At 44.3% G+C, this 17,807-nt stretch overlaps 1 protein-coding gene across 2 annotated transcripts in view; it reads right to left on the reverse strand.

The window, feature by feature from the left end:
- LOC120017651 (cGMP-dependent protein kinase 1-like) overlaps window positions 1-17,807 on the reverse strand; it is a 168,208-nt gene that overhangs the window by 56,859 nt on the left and 93,542 nt on the right. For both annotated transcript variants that reach the window (XM_038960558.1, XM_038960561.1), the window contains exon 4: window positions 11,293-11,398. In XM_038960558.1, the coding sequence (XP_038816486.1) occupies window positions 11,293-11,398 (106 nt within the window). The remainder of the gene's footprint in view (window positions 1-11,292; window positions 11,399-17,807) is intronic.

Consider the following 17,807-nt stretch of genomic DNA (forward strand, 5'->3'; position numbering starts at 1 on the left):
TGCCTACACCACGCACCAGGCTTCCAGTGCGTCGCCAGAGCCCTGTTCCTCCTCCACGCACTCTCCCTGTGGTGCGTGTCTCCAGCCCAGTGCCTCCAGTTCCGGCACCACGCATCAAGCCTCCTGTGCGTCTCCAGAGCCCTGTACGCACTGTTCCTTCTCCCCGTACTCGCCCTGATGTGCGTGCCCTCAGCCCGGTACCACCAGTGCCGGTACCACGCACCAGGCCTATAGTACGCCTTGAGAGTCCAGTGTGCCCTGTTGTTGTTCCCCGCACTAGCCTGATGGTGCGTGTCCTTAGCCCAGTGCCTCCAGTTCCGGTACCACGCACCAGGCCTACAGTGCGTCTCAGCCGGCCAGAGTCTGCCGTCTGCCCAGCGGCGCCTGAACTGCCCGTCTGCCCAGCGGCGCCTGAACTGCCCGTCTGCCCAGCGGCGCCTGAACTGCCCGTCTGCCCAACGGCGCCTGAACTGCCCGTCTGCCCAACGCCGTCTGAACTGTCCGTCTGCCAAGCGCCGCATGAACTGCCCGTCTGTACTGAGCCTTCAAAGCCGCCTGTCTGTACTGAGCCTGCAAAGCCGCCCGTCTGCCATGAGCCTTCAGAGCCGTCCGCCAGACAGGAGCCGCTAGAGCCTACCGCCAGACAGGAGCCGCTAGAGCCTTCCGTCAGACAGGAGCAGCCAGAGCCTTCCGCCAGACAGGAGCAGCCAGAGCCTTCCGCCAGACAGGATCAGCCAGAGCCTTCCGCCAGACAGGATCAGCCAGAGCCTTCCGCCAGACAGGATCAGCCAGAGCCGTCCGCCAGCCAGGATCAGCCAGAGCCGTCCGCCAGCCATGACCAGCCAGAGCCGTCCGCCAGCCATGACCAGCCAGAGCCGTCCGCCAGCCATGACCAGCCAGAGCCGTCAGCCAGCCATGACCAGCCAGAGCCGTCAGCCAGCCATGACCAGCCAGAGCCGTCAGCCAGCCATGACCAGCCAGAGCCGTCAGCCAGCCATGACCAGCCAGAGCCGTCAGCCAGCCATGACCAGCCAGAGCCGTCAGCCAGCCATGACCAGCCAGAGCCGTCAGCCAGCCCTGACCAGCCAGAGCCGTCAGCCAGCCCTGACCAGCCAGAGCCGTCAGCCAGCCATGACCAGCCAGAGCTGTCAGCCAGTCCGGAGCTGCCGTCCCTCAGTCCGGAGCTACCGTCCCTCAGTCCGGAGCTACCGTCCCTCAGTCCGGAGCTGCCGTCCCTCAGTCCGGAGCTGCCCCTCAGTCCGGTGCTGCCCCTTATCCCGGTGATGCCCCTTAATTTAGGTGGGTTTATTTGGAGGGTGGTCATTGGGAGGGGGATACGGAAGCAGGGAGTGACTATGGTGGTGTGGGGACAGCGTCCGGAGCCGGAGCCGCCACCGTGGACAGATGCCCACCCAAACCCTCCCCTTGAGGTTGAGTTTTGCGGCCGGAGTCCGCATCTTGGGGGGGGGGAGGTAATGTCACGTTCCTGACCTTGTTTTCCTTTTGTATAGTTGTGTTTAGTGGGTCAGGACGTGAGCTGGGTGGGCAGTCTGTGTTGTTTGTTCTATGTTAAGTGTCAGTGTTAATTGACCTTGTATGGCTCTCAATCAGAGGCAGGTGGTTGACGTTTTCCTCTGATTGAGAACCATATATAGGTAGGTTGTTTCACATTGTTTGTTGTGGGTGGTTGTATCTCGTGTCTGTATGTCTACCACACGGGACTGTTTCGTTTGTGTTTCATGTAGTCTGTTCCTGTTCGTGCGTTCTTTCGTTTATTGTAAGTTCTCAAGTCCAGGTCTGTCTACATCGTTTATTTGTTTTGGTAGTTTGTTAAAGTGTTTTCGTGTTTCGTCTATCATTTCAATAAATCATTATGTCATATAACAACGCTGCGCTTTGGTCCAATCCCTATTCCTCCTCTTCGGACGAAGAGGAGGAGAACAACCGTTACAGGCGCCCTGCAATTTCACTGGCGTCCCACATATCCCAGAGAAGTTTTAACATATGTAGCCTAAGAAACAAGGTTCATGAAATCGAGAACTTGCTAGGAACAGATCATATTCATATACTGACATATATCTCTGAAACTCACTAAGATAATACCTTTGATCATACATTGGTAGCAATACATGGTTTAAACATTTTCAGAAGAGACAGGAATGCCAATGGTGGAGTTGTTGTCGTTTATGTTCAGAGTCATATTCCTGTAAAGCTTAGAGAGGACCTCATGTTGAATGCTGTTGAAGTAATATGGCTACAGGTTCACCTGCCTCACCTAAAGCCCATTCTTGTGGGAAGCTGCTATAGACCACCAAGTGCTAACAGTCAGTATCTGGATAATATGAGTGAAATGCTTGATAATGTATGTGATATCAACAGAGAGGTATACTGTATTTTCTGGGTGACCTAAATATTGATTTAGTTTCATCAAGCTGCCCACTCAAGAAAAAGCTTCAAACTGTAATCAGTGCCTGCCAACTGGTTCAGGTTATCAGTCAACCTACCAGGGTATTTACAATGAAACCATCCACATATTGATCACATCTTTACTAATGCTGCAGAAATCTCTCTAAAGTAGTATCCAAATCCATTGGATGTAGTGATCATAATATAGTAGCCATATCTAGGAAAACCAAAGTTCCAAAAGCTGGGCGTAATATAGTGTATAAGAGGTCATATGAGAAGTTTGGGAGTGATTCCTATTTTGAAGATGTAAAGAATATTTGCTGGTCTGTGGTGTGTAATGAGGAGAAACCAATCACTGCACTTGACACATTTATGAAAGTCTTTATTCCAGTTATTAATATGCATGCACCCATTAAGAAAATTACTGTAAAAACTGTTAAATCCCAGTGGATTGATAAGGAATTAATTTTTTTTATGGTTGACAGGGATGAGGCAAAAGGAATGGCAAATAAGTCTGGCTGCACAGCCCATTGGCAAATGTACTGTAAATTGAGAAATCATGTGACTAAACTGATCAAGAAGAAGAAACTGTACTATGAAACAAAGATAAATCATATATAGAATGATAGTAAAAAATCTTTGGAGCACCTTAAATTACATTTTGGCCAAAATGGTCAACTTGGCTCCATCATTCATCACAAAACCCACTGATATTGGCAACCACTTTAATATTTTTTTAATTGGCAAGATTAGCATACTTAGGCATGACATGCCAACAACAAATTCTGAACCTACACACCCATGCATAACTGACCAAATTCTGAAAGACAAGAATTGTAATTTTGAATTCTGTAAAGTGAGTGTGGAAGAGGGAAAAAAACATTTTCTCGTTCAAACAGCCAACCAAATCAGCCTGTTACCAACCCTTAGTAAACTTGTTGGAAAAACATTGTTTGACCAGACACAATGCTATTTAAACAAATTAACAACAGATTTTCAGCACAATTAAAGGGAAGGGCATTCAACATGTACGCACTTACACAAATGACTGATGATTGGCTGAGAGAAATTGATAATGAAAATATTATAGGAGCTGTTTTGCTTGACTTCATTACAACTTTTGACATTATCAATCATAATCTGCTGCTGGAAAAACGTATGTGATATGGCTTTACATCCCCTGCTATGATGTGTATCGAGAGTTACCTGTCTAACAGAACACAGAGGGTGTTCTTTAATGGAAGCCTCTCCAACATAATCCAGGTAGAGTCAGGCATTCCCCAGGGCAGCTTTCTAGGCCCCTTAATTTTTTCAAACTTTACTAATGACCTGCCACCGGCTCTGAGTAAAGCCTGTGTGTCTATGTCTGCTGATGTCTCAACACTATACACGTCATCTACCACAGCAAGTGAAATCACTGTAACACTTAACAAAGAGCTGCAGTCAGTTTCAGAATTGGTGGCAAGAAATAAGTTAGTTCTAAATATTTCAAAAACTAAAAGCATTGTATTTGGGACAAATCATTGACTAAACCCTAAATCTCAATCTTGTAATGAAAAATGTATTTGTGAGAAGTATTGACATGTTGAATGCACCGAGCTGTCTGTTTAAACTACTAGCACACAGCTCAGACACCCATGCATACCCCACAAGACATGCTACCAGAATTTTCTTAAAGGTCCCTAAGTCCAGAAAAGACTATGAGCGCACAGTACTGCATAGAGCCATAACTACATGGAACAATATTCCACATCAACTAACTCATGCAAGCAGTAAAATCAGATTTAAAAACTGATAAAAAATAGACCTTATGGAACAGTAGGGACTATGAAGAGGTACAGACACAGACACACGCATACACACACACATGATAACATACACAATATACACACACGTTGTGACGGCCCTGAATTTTTCTGAACCGTCTCAGTGCTTCTCCTTCCAATAGGGCGCTCCCCCTTTAATTCCCAATTAAATAGTGCTTCTCCTTCCAATAGGGCGCTTCCCCTTTAATTCCCAATTAAATAGCCAGCATCAGCTGTGCAAAGGTGAGGTTGTGATGGAGACGTGAATGAGGATGTGGTCAACCCTCAGTTCCTGAAGCTTCGCTATTCCGTTTGTTTTGTTGCCTTAAAGTGTGTTTTGTAGCCTAATAGCTAGTTTACCCAGGATCGGATCCACTCTTGGCGGTTGTGGACTACACCTCTCTGTTGTTCTTCGTGGCCTTTTCTCCGCTGAAGATCTGTTGGCGGATTGGATTGTCTGACTGACCGACTGACTACAACCTTTTCGTACACGGTATTTCATTTGTTTTGGGGTGATGTATACTGTGATTTATGTAGTTAGTTGTGAGGACGTATTAGTCTTTGATACGCTTTATAGTTGTGTTGTAAAATAAGTGTTATTTTGAGTGTATGATTAATACTGGGTTTACGCTACGGACCAACATTGCGTGACTAAGGTCACTTGAGTCCCTGAACTTCTTTACCAGGCTGGACTCTTTTTTTTTTTATGCCAGAGGTACAGGACATTTCTGGAGGAACCAGAGCTCATTATTCGTTATATTGTTATGTGTATGTGATCATTTATGTTAATACAACCCACGCAAAAGAATACAGTTGTTTTTGAAGTTCTTTCCAATGTTTTAAGGGTTTATGAAAAGTGTATTTCCATCCTGACTTTTACATAAATCCTTTGTATTGGTGTAGACTTGACGGACCAGATGGGACTCATTCCCTCCCAAACCAAAAGGAGAAACCAATGTCTTCTCTGGTAGGCACAACCTACCTGGCACCCCTATAAATAATAACCTCAAGTCAAAACTGTTTTATAAAAAATGGCACCCCAGATGGGACCTCAACATTGAGAACTAACCAAAGCAAATCTTTTGTGTGGAATTAAAACAATGGATTCACCCCAAGAAAATGTGCTCATCCATATCCTACCTGTCAATGGGAATACACAGGGCCATTCTGACCACCGAGCTGACAATACAAATCATAATGTGAATGGAAATAATGGAGTTGATTTGGGCCAGAGCCCTGGGAATCTGAATGCTCGGTCTGGACCAAAGGCCACAGGAGGTCTAACCAGTTACTCACTTATTGACATGGATCTGTGTGGAAGTACCGTTACAACGTACAAATAGGTTTTTTGTTGTAGATAAGTGGTGGTAGAGGAGTGGCCTGAGTGCACACACTTAATGTGTAATGTAATGTTTTTAATTGTATATAACTGCTTTCTGGACCCCAGGAAAAGTAGCTGCTGCTTGGCAGAAAGAGGGAAAGATTGTGAAAGACAGAACAGGGGGACAATCAGAGGGACAGACAGCAGAACAGACAGAGAAAGCAGTGAAAGCAGTACAATTCCAATTCACCTCATATATCCTACTTGATGCATATGACACGCTCCTCTCCCTCCATCTTTTGATGAGGACATATTTTATCCCACGCTGTGTGTCCGTGCAACAAAAATCTGCCTTTAATATGATAATAGGCCTCCCTGTCTTCAGCCCCTCTCCTCTGCCAAACCCTATGCTAATGCCAACGTTAGATAGAGAGCAGGAAGAAGGGATAATAATTTTTTCCGGTAGAGTGGGTACTTCCAGATGCGTAACAAACTTGAAGGAGACATTGGGCTCTATTTTAACAAACCAAATGCAATGGTAAATCTTAGCACTGGTGGTAGGGCTATGGATCCTGGGCTGTGTCAGACATATTGTTGCTATTTTCATTGTATGAATTAGGGCAGGGTTTTGATTTAATTTACATTCTTTGGGTTTTTGATTAAGAGGTCTCACGAGTCAAACCCTTTATGAAAGGTTTGACTAACTGTTGAATGCATTGGTCAGGACCAAAAAACAGCCTTCATTGAGAGGGGAAGCTATGCATAATAATCCAAGATGGCGTAGCAGTCAGATGTCTTTGTTCTGTTGTGTCCCTTGTATATATCTTTTTACATATTTTTCTTCGCATATCTTTTAAAAATATTTTCCTAAACCTCAACTTCTAATTACTCCCCTGCAACCCGCCTCACCCAATGTGGCGTGGATCTGCTTTTTTCTGAAGTATTTCTATTTACTTCGGATCTGGAATCCCTCAACTGAAGCTAGCCAGCTAACTACCTACTAGCTATCAGTTAGCAAACCATTGCTAGCGGTCATCAGCTAACCTTTAGCTCGGAAAGCTCTCGCCAGTTTGAACAACGTGACTCAAACCAGAGCATAACAGACCTATTTCTCTCCATGTCCCCGGATTCCTACCGCAAACTCGGAACATTTTCATCTGGATCTTCGCAACTAGCTAACCACAATCCCGGGTGACCACTCCTGGCTAGCGTTTCCATCCCGGAGCATGCACCAACTGGCCTGAAGCTAGCCCGGCCAGGGCTCCTGTGCTACCACCGAAGCCCACTCCTGGGCTACAATATCCGGACCCCTTCTACTGCCGGTACGGGGCACGGAACCCCGCCGATCCTCTACGACTGGAATACCGACATAATCTGCCTGAGGACTCCAACAGGCACCTCAGGCGCGACGCCCGCTGAAGGCCCATTCTGCTAACCTGCTAGCTACCTAGAGCTACCTGGAACCCTACTAATTCCATGACTAGTCTATCGACGTCACTGCACGAAAAGGCAAAAACAGACTTACCCCCATTGCGACGTCCCCCAAAGGCTAACTTGCTAGCCCCGGTCTGCTAACTGCTAGCTTGCCTGCCCCGGTTTGCTAACTGCTAGCTTGCCTGCCCCGGTCTGCTAACTGCTAACCCGGTCTGCTAACTGCTTGCTTGCTAACCCGGTCTGCTAACTGCTAGCTTGTTTAACCCCGACCTACTAACTGTTAGCTTGTTAGCATCGGCCTGCTAACTGTCTGAATCGCTGTGTCCCCAGTCAGCCCAACCACTCACTGGACCCATATGTTCACTTGGCTACGCATGCCTCTCTCTAATATCAATATGCCTTGTCCATTACTTCCCTGGTTAGTGATTACTGTCTTATTTCACTGTAGAGCCTCTAGCCCTGCTCAATATGCCTTAACCAACCATGTTGTTCCACCTCCTACATATGCGATGACATCACCTGGTTTAAACGTCTCTAGAGACTATCTCTCTCATTACTCAATGCCTAGGTTTACCTACAATGTACTCACATCCTACCTTACCTTTGTCTGTACACTATGCCTTGAATCTATGCTATCGAGCTCAGAAACCTGCTCCTTTTACTATTTGTTCGGAACGTGCTAGACGGACAGTTCGTATAGCATTTAGCCGCACCCATATCCTACTTTTCCTCTGATGTCTAGGTTAATCCAGATCCTGCAGTGCCTAGCCCCACTCCCACTCCCCAGGTGCTCTCATTTGTTGACTAATGTAACCATAAAAGCCTTGGTTTCATGCATGTTAACATTAGAAGCCTACTCACTGCTTTAGCACACTCTGCCAACCCGGATGTCTTAGCCGTGTCTGAATCCTGGCTTAGGAAAACCACCAAAAACCCTGAGATCTCCATCACTAACTATAACATTTTCCGCCAAGGTAAAACTTCCAAAGGGGACGGTGTTGCAATCTACTGCAATGATAGCCTGCAGAGTTCTGTATTACTATCCAAGTCTGTACCCAAACAATTCGAGCTTCTACTTCTAAAAATTCACATTTCCAGAAACAAGTCTCTCACTGTTGCCGCTTGCTATAAACCTCCCTCTGCCCCCAGCTGTGCCCTCGATACCATATGTGAATTAATTGCCCCCCATCTATCTTCTGAGCTTGTGCTACTAGGTGACCTAAACTGGGACATGCTTAACACCCCGGCCATCCTACAATCTAAGCTTGATGCCCTCAATCTCACACAAATTATCAATGAACCTAGAAGGTACAACTCCAAATCCGTAAACACGGGCACCCTCATAGATGTCATCCTAACTAACTCGCCCTCCAAATACACTTCTGCTGTTTTCAATCAAGATCTCAGCGATCACTGCCTCATTGCCTGTATCCGTAATGGGTCTGCGACCAAACGACCACCCCTCATCACTGTCAAACGCTCCCTAAAACACTTCTGCGAGCAGGCCTTTCTAATCGACCTGGCCGGGGTATCCTGGAATGACATTGACCTCATCCCGTCAGTAGATGATGCCTGGCTATTCTTTAAAAGTGCCTTCCTCACCATCTTAAATATGCATGCCCCATTCAAAAAAAATGTAGAACTAGGAATAGATATAGTCCTTGGTTCACTCAGGACCTGTCTGCCCTTGACCAGCACAAAAACATTCTGTGGCGTTCTGCATTAGCATCGAATAGCCCCCCCGTGATATGCAACTTTTCAGGGAAGTTAGGAACAAATATACACAGTTAGTTAGGAAAGCTAAGGCTAGCTTTTTCAAACAGAAATTTGCATCCTGTAGTACTAACTCAAAAGTTCTGGGGCACTAAAGTCCATGGAGAATAAGAGCACCTCCTCCCAGCTTCCCACTGCTCTGAGGCTAGGAAACACTGTCACCACCGATAAATCCAGTATAATTGAGAATTTCAATAAGCATTTCTCTACGGCTGGCCATGCTTTCCACCTGGCTACCCAACTGCCCGGCACCCTCCACAGCAACCCGCAAAAGCCCCCACCATTTCTCCTTCACCCAAATCCAGATAGCTGATGTTCTGAAAGAGCTGCAAAATCTGGACCCCTACAAATCAGCTGGGCTAGACAATCTGGACCCTCTCTTTCTAAAATTATCTGCTGAAATTGTTGCAACCCCTATTACTAGCCTGTTCAACCTCTCTTTCGTATCGTCTGAGATTCCCAAAGATTGGAAAGCTGCCGCGGTCATCCCCCTCTTCAAAGGGGGTGACACTCTAGACCCAAACTGCTACAGACCTATATCTATCCTACCCTGTCTTTTCTAAGGTCTTCGAAAGCCAAGTTAACAAACAGATTACCGACCATTTCGAATCCCACCGTACCTTCTCCGCTCTGCAATCTGGTTTCAGAGCTGGCCATGGGTGCACCTCAGCCAAGCTCAAGATCCTAAACGACATCATAACCGCCATCGATAAGAGACATTACTGCGCAGCCGTATTCATCAACCTGGCCAAGGCATTGGCAGACTCGACAGCCTTGGTTTCTCAAATGACAGCCTCACCTGGTTCACCAACTACTTCTCAGAGAGTTCAGTGTGTCAAATCGGAGGGTCTGTTGTCCGGACCTTTGGCAGTCTCTATGGGGGTGACAGGGTTCAATCCTCGGGCCGACTTTCTTCTCTGTATACATCAATGATGTTGCTCTTGCTGCTGGTGATTCTCTGATACGCCTCTACGCAGACGACACCATTCTGTATACTTCTGGCCCCTCTGGACACTTAACTTACCTCCAGACGAGCTTCAATGCCATACAACTCTCCTTCCGTGGCCTCCAACTGCTCTTAAACGCAAGTAAAACTAAATGTATGCTATTCAATCGATCACTGCCCGCACCTGCTCGCCCGTCCAGCATCACTACTCTGGACGGCTCTGACTTAGAATACGTGGACAACTACAAATACCTAGGTGTCTTATCTCAGCTCACTGGTCACCATAGCAGCACCCACTCGCAGCACGCGCTCCAGCAGGTATATCTCACTGGTCACCCCCAAAGCCAATTCCTCCTTTGGTCGTCTTTCCTTCCAGTTCTCTGCTGCCAATGACTGGAACGAACTGCAAAAATCTCTGAAGCTGGAAACACTTACCTCCCTCACTAGCTTTAAGCACCAGCTGTCAGAGCAGCTCATAGATTACTGCACCTGTACATAGCCCATCTATAATTTAGCCCAAACAACTACCTCTTCCCCTACTGTATTTATTTATTTTGCTCCTTTTCACCCCAGTATTTCTATTTCTACTTTGCACATTTTTCCACTGCAAATCTACCATTCCAGTGTTTTACTTGCTATATTGTATTTACCTCGCTACCATGGCCTTTTTTTGCCTTTACCTCCCTTATCTCACCTCATTTGCTCACATTGTATATAGACTTATCTTTCTACTGTATTATTGACTGTATGTTTTGTTCATTCCATGTGTAACTCTGTGTGTCAAATTGCTATGCTTTTATCTTGGCCAGGTCACAGTTGCAAATGATAACTTGTTCTCAACTAGCCTACCTGGTTAAATTAAGGTGAAATAAAAAAAAATGCTTGGTTTTTAATCAAATTAAATGAAATATGAACAATATTAGTTTTTATGTTTCTAAATAAGGTTTACGGGAACAAAAAGAAAATGTATCTTGTTGCATGTGGTCGTCATGGCTGGATAGGCTGCACTTCCACTGTCAAAATCCATACCATAACCAACCAAGTTACTGCTAACACCAGCTTTTGGTTGGTCTAAAATATCCCCACCAGTGCTGCCTGAAATTGGTACTTTGGCGTACGTTTTTAAGGACACACCTCAGATACTGCCACCCCTCCCACCTCAGCGCAAGCAAACTCATATAAGACAGACAGGTCAATTAACAAACCTGGCGCTAGGGTTTGAAAACAGAAGGGCGCCGGCTCTAACAGGTCAAAATTGCAAACAAGCGTGCGTTTGACAATTGCACTGGTTAACTATCATTATGTAACTGAATACGAATTGGGAAATGTGACTTCAATGGTAAATCACTTCAATATCGCCAATCCTAGGTCTTATGAGTCTGGTATATTGATAAATAATTAAATGTTAAAATGTAATCAAATCCAATGTTATTCATCACATGCACTGAATACAACTGGTGTAGACTTTACATTGAAATGCTTGCTTACAAACCTTTCCCAATGATGCAGAGTTTAAAAATAATAATATAAAATAGTAACTAACAGAGGAATAAAATACATAAGAATGTAGCTATATACAGGGAATATATAGTATTTCTGTTCCTCACCTTTTTAAAAACTCCATGTATTCGGTGTGTTTGATCAGGCCCGTCCTCATCATGATAGTCTGAAAGCATTGTCGGTCGATGGCCCATAACTTCACATTGGTGAGAGCTGGAGAGGGAGAAAATGGAGAAGGAGTGATCAGAATAGTCAGGGAGAAACATGGATACCAGGTCACTTTCACAATATAATGAGTCATCATCATTAACCAGGTATCTACTTGGACAACATGAGTGCACTTTTGAGAGAGATGAGGAGAGAAAGAACTTAAACCGGCCCAGGCTATCCCATAAGAACCCACAGCAGAAAGGCTATTAGAATAGCTTCCATCACTGATGAATGGATTCATTTGGCTGACTCTGTCTGCATGTTTATCTGTTTGTTGCTTTGCCTGTTTGTTCTGATCCTGACCTGTCTACTTGGATGTCTGTGTCACTGTAACACTGACTCCTCCTCTTCTAATCAGAACACACAGAAACACCAATTAATAGAGAAACAGACACTTAAGGGTAGGCAAGATAACACACACACACACACACCCACATACTTCCAAGGAGCAACAGTTGAGTGCAGTGTGTTCTGTGTAATCAAACACTGCCAGACCACAGGAGAGATTCTCTCATTAGACGGTCAGGCTCTTTTTAGTCCCAGTTAGTTTCAGCCTGTGAAAACTGATCTGTCTGCAGTCCTTGTACCAACTAATGAGGAAGGAGACAGCAACAAACACTATGCATACTTCTTTAAGCACTAAATAACTAAAACAGAGTCTTGGGTCCCATTCCAAAAACCTACTTCTCTTGGCCCTAGAGCTGAAACACTGGTTAAATGGACGCAATATGGCAGATGGAAATTTCACAGCCTAGCAGAAGTCTTAGTGAAGCCACAGTATCACCCTTTTGTTGTCAGCTTTCCAGTATTATCAGGCTGCATGAAATCAAGGGATCCAACCTATGATTACTAGAACAAACCGTCATTCCAGACCTCTAAAACCCAAGCCTCAGAGAAAAGGGCTCGAAAATATTTGAGTAACATTCCTGTTATGCGCTAAAGCAACAGCTGTTAAGAGGAGAGACGTAGTTGTGTAAACACAGAGCAAACAGAGTGCTACGGCGGTGAGTGGGCAATTCACAGGGCATGGGGAAATCAGATATTGAGAGGCCAGGAGCGCATTGCAGTGAGGGTAAGTGGGTTATTTGGAGACTTGACTAAATTGCAGTGAGACTTAGGGAGTTAGTTAGCCTGCAATGTGTGTAGATGAATGTCTTAATGCTTGTGGGCCGTTCAGCCATTAGCTCGACAGCGTACTAAAGCCACTCCAGGCCCTGGGTTGATAACAGGCAGGGATGGAGGTGGAATGTGAAGGGTCTTGAGAAGTGTGGGAGTCTGGTAGTGAGGGAATTATGTTGAAGCAGACTGAGAATACATGCATGATGCATACTGCATATAACGTACTATGTGTGTTGATCTCTAAGCACACGCACCAACGCACACACAGGCACGCACCCTTGGGAGCTCATTCCTTAAAGAGATTGGAACAACACTATTGCAACCACAAAAAAGGTGTGCGATCAAGTCTGCTATGAAGGCCCATCAGGATTTATGTTCCCCACAGCATACAAAGTGTGATCTTTCAGCCACAGTCTCCTCTTCCTCTACCTTGTCCTTGACAGGCCCATACATATTTCATTTTTTTAACTTTCACCCCCTTTTCGTGGTCCAATTGGTAGTTAAAGTCTTGTCTCATCGCTGCAACTCCTCAACGGACTCGGGAGAGGTGAAGGTCGAGAGCCATGCGCCCTCCGAAACACGACCCTGCCAAGCTGCACTGCTTCTTGACACACTGCTTGCTTAACCCGGAAGCCAGCCACACGAATGTGTCAGAGGAAACACCGTCCAACTGACGATCAGTCAGCTTGCAGGTGCCCGGCACAACCACAAGGAGTCACTAGAGCACGATGAGACAAAATCCCAGCCGGCCAAACCCTCCCATAACCCAGACAACGCTGGGCCAATTGTGTGCCGCCTCATGGGTCTCCGTGGCCCATACATCCCCCCCCACCTTTCCCTATCTTAAAAAGGCAGTAGCTTTGCCCTGATAGTTGTTTCCCCTCCCCCTTAATCTGTCCCACTAGCTCTTGGGAAGTTTCCTGTTATCATGCTAGCAAGTAAAAGTGCAGTGACGCCACCATCACTCAGAAGCACCTGTTCATAGGACATCTGTTCTGATTCATATTAGGCATCGTCCAAATTAAAGAGTATTGTAAGGTCAATGTTTCCCTTAACATTATCTGGCTCTGTCCCTCTTTTTAGTTTCACTTGGACTGTTTCCCATACAAATGTGATCGATTGAGCTGTTGATTGGGATTTTCACAAAGCCTGTGTGTAATCAAGGATGTGTGTAATCAAGGATCAGTTGATTTGCCGTGTCACCCTCAGGGAGAGAACAGCTTTGTTTAAGCCCTTATACAGCAACTGAGGCCAGAGCTCTGTGTCAGTGGCTGGAGAGAACATCACAGAGCAAAGGAGAAAGGATTGAACAGAATTACTTTGTCCAAAGTCACCAGAATAAAAAGTAAATAAATATCTTTACTTCTGGATGTAAGTCGCACCATTTAAATACAAGTGGGGTGACTGCCAAAATGATTTGTAATAGAATTCAATACAATAGAATAATGTCAGTGTAACTTTGTTTTTTAATAGAAAGCAGCAAATAATTATTCGTTTTAATTTGTGTACTGATATTGTTCAAAGTTAAAAAAGAAGCACCCAAATGTTAAATCATCACACCATTGTACTCTCATGGTGAATGTTCTCTATGAAGTTGAAAATGACTCCAGTATCTTTGAAACACAGTCCCTCTCTGGTCCCGGATGGCTCTGATACACAGCGCTGCTGCAGTTGCTTTGTCAAGCTGCATGGCACCAGGATTATGAGTTGTGACACCCCCTCATATCAGTTTCACAAGAACAAAGACAACCAGGAGAAAATACACATCAATAAGCAACTTTGTGAATATTCTTACACAGTTCAAGTCACATAATCCTGACTGTCCAATGGAGGGAGAACAATACAATAGCAGAGAGAAGAGACACACAGCATACATACAACTGCATCTCCTGGGGAACACAGCAGAAAAAGGAATACCAACAAAGGGTGGAGGACAATTGTTCATATCCGGCTCTAAGCACTATGAAAAAGAGTGCCAACTTGTACCGTTATCGTTAGGAACAGAAGTCCAGAGTGCCTGGGTATAGAAAGGATACTGAGTTTATGAACCTAGACTCCTATAGGCACTGTTTCACTCAGAAGTAAGGGATAATTAGATAGTCACACTTTGTAAGTGGACTGAGGGTTTTCTACAACAGTCACACCCCACTATTATAATGGAGGATAGACTGACTGTATTTCTCTCGCTATCTTTCTCTGATTTTGCCCCTCTAATCCCCCCCCCCCTCTGTCTCTCTATCAACACCCCCTCTCTTTCTATGTATCTCTCTCCCTTCTCTCTCTGTAGCCCCATTCCCCTCATCATACTCTATAATTATATCACTGTGGCTTGGAAAGGCAAATGTGTTGGAATACTGAAGGAATATTAATTAACATGCATCTTTATCCGAACCTTCGGAGCGGTGGTTATTAGGGTATTAGCTACTCTGAGAATTATCATAAGTCCCTCTCTGTAATTAACCTGATGATAGTTAGGCAGCTCTGAGAGGACAGGGGGCTTGTCTGTCTCAACTGCTGCTGCTGTTGGGCACAATCTGGTCTGAACATTCACAATGAGAAGTGGCATGCTGTCATACTATTGTGGTGTACGACATTGAAGAGCTTTCAAACAGGCTTCAAACACATACCTGCAGTGTCGTTCTGTGTTACTGTTATACATGTTAATCCTCTTCATTCACTCTTACTTTGTGGCTCACACCGCATATCACCATCTTTCACTATTGTCCTCTTGTCCCTCTCTCTCAATTCAATTGACCTTTTTAAGGTGCTTTATTGGCATGGGAAGCATATGTTTACATTGCCAAAGCAAGTGAAATAGATAATAAACAAAAGTGAAATAAACAGTAAAAGTAAACACAAGTTCTAAAATAATACATTTATTTCAAATGTCATTATGTCTGTATACAGTGTTGTAATGATGTGAAAATAGATAAAGTACAAAAGGGAAAATAAATAAAGGTTGTATTTACAATGGTGTTTGTTCTTCACTGGTTGCCCTTTCCTTGTGACAACAGGTCACAAATCTTGCTGTTGTGATTGCACACTGGTATTTCACCCAATAGATATGGGAGTTTATCAAAATTGGATTTGTTTTCGAATTCTTTGTATGTCTGTGTAATCTGAGGGAAATATGTATCCGTAAGATGTCATACATTTGACAGGAGGTTAGGAAAGTGCAGCTCAGTTTCCACCTCATTTTGTGGGCTGTGTGCACATGTCTGTCTGTCTTTTGAGAACCAGGTCTTCCTTTGGCGGCCTTTCTCAATAGTAAGGCTATGCTCACTGAGTCTGTACATAGTCAAAGATTTCCTTAATTTTGGGTCAGTCATTCTGCCACTGTGTACTCTCTGTTTAAGGCCAAATACCATTCTAGCTCTCAGTTTTTTGTAAATTCTTTCCAACATGTCAAGTAATTGTCTTTTAGTTTAATCATGATTTGGTCGGGTCTAATTGTGTTGCTGTCCTGGAGCACCATGGGGTCTGTTTGTGAACAGAGTCCCAGGACCAGCTTGCTTTTTTTGAACCTTTATTTAACTAGGCAGGTCAGTTAAGAACAAATTCTTATTTTCAATGACAGCCTTGTTCAGAGGTAGAAAGACAGATTTTTACCTTGTCATCGCAGGGATTCGATCTTTCAACCTTTCGGTTACTAGTCCAACGCTCTAACCACTAGGCTACCTGCCGCCTAGGGGGCTATTCTCCAAGGTGCATTGCTCGTTAGGTGATGGCTTTGTCATGGAAGGTTTGGGAATCACTAGAATTCAGGATTTTGATAATTAGCGGGTATCGGCCTAATTCTGCTCTGCATGCATTATTTGTTGTATTACATTGTACACAGAGGATATTTTTGCAGAATTCTGCATGCAGAGTCTCAATTTGGTGTTTATCACAATTTGTAAATTCTTGGTTGGTGAGTGGACCCCAGACCTCACAACTATAAAGGGCAATGGGTTCTATAACTGATTCAAGTATTTTTTGCCAGATCCTAATTGGTATGTCACATTTTATGTTCCTTTTGATTGCACAGAAGGTCTTTCTTGCCTTGTCTCTCAGATTGTTCAGAGCTTTGTGGAAGTTACCTGTGGCGCTGATGTTTAGGCAGAGGTATGTATAGTTTTGTGTGCTTTAGGGCAACAGTGTCTAGATGGAATTTCTATTTTATGGTCCTGGCAACTGGACCATTTTTGGAACATCACTATTTTTGTCTTACTGAGATTTACTGTCAGGGCCCAGGTCTGACAGAATCTGTGCAGAAGATCTAGGTGCTGCTGTAGCCATTCCTTGGTTCGGGACAGAAGAACCAGATCATCAGCAAACAGTAGACATTTGACTTCAGATTCTAGTAGGGTGAGGCCGGGTGTTGCAGCCTGTTCTAATGCCCTTGCCAATTTGTTGATATACACTACCATTCAAAAGTTTGGGGTCAGTTAGAAATGTCCTTATTTTTTCTGAAAATCACATTTTTTGTCAATTAAAATAATATCAAATTGATCAAAAATACAGTGTAGACATTGTTAATGTTGTAAATTACTATTGTAGCTGGAAATGGCAGATTTTTTATGTAATATCTACATAGGCGTACAGAGGCCCATTATCAGCAACCATCACTCCTGTGTTCCAATGGCATGTTGTGTTAGCTAATCCAGGTTTATCATTTTAAAATGCTAATTGACCATTATAAAACCATTTTGCAATTGTTAGCACAGCTGAAAACTGTTGTTCTGATTTAAAGAAGCAATAAAAATACTGGCCTTTAGACTAGTTGAGTATCTGGAGCATCAGCATTTGTGGGTTCGATTACAGGCTCAAAATGGACAGAAACAAAGACCTTTCTCCTGAAACTCTTCAGTCTATTCTTGTTCTGAGAAATTAAGGCTATTCCATGTGAGAAATCGCCAAGAAACTGAAGATCTGGTACAACGCTGTGTACTACTCCCTTCACAGAACAGCGCAAACTGGCTCTAACCAGAATAGAAAGAGGATTGGGAGGCCCCGGTGCACAACTGAACAAGAGGACAAGTACATTAGAGTGTCTAGTTTGAACAATAGACACCTCACAAGTCCTCAACTGGCAGCTTCATTAAATTATACCCGCAAAAGACCAGTCTCAACGTCAACAGTGAAGAGGCGAGTCTGGGATGCTGGCCTTCTAGGTAGAGTTGGAAAGAAAAAGGGGGGGGGGGGAAGAAGTGTGTTTTTTGCTAATTTTAACCGCCCACTTGTTGTTTGTGTACATTGATTTTATAATGTTGTATGTTTTTCCCCCAACACCACTTTCCATCGATTTGTATAG

Source organism: Salvelinus namaycush, chromosome 22 (genome assembly GCF_016432855.1).
Source record: "Salvelinus namaycush isolate Seneca chromosome 22, SaNama_1.0, whole genome shotgun sequence".
NCBI classification, from domain to species: Eukaryota; Metazoa; Chordata; class Actinopteri; order Salmoniformes; family Salmonidae; genus Salvelinus; species Salvelinus namaycush.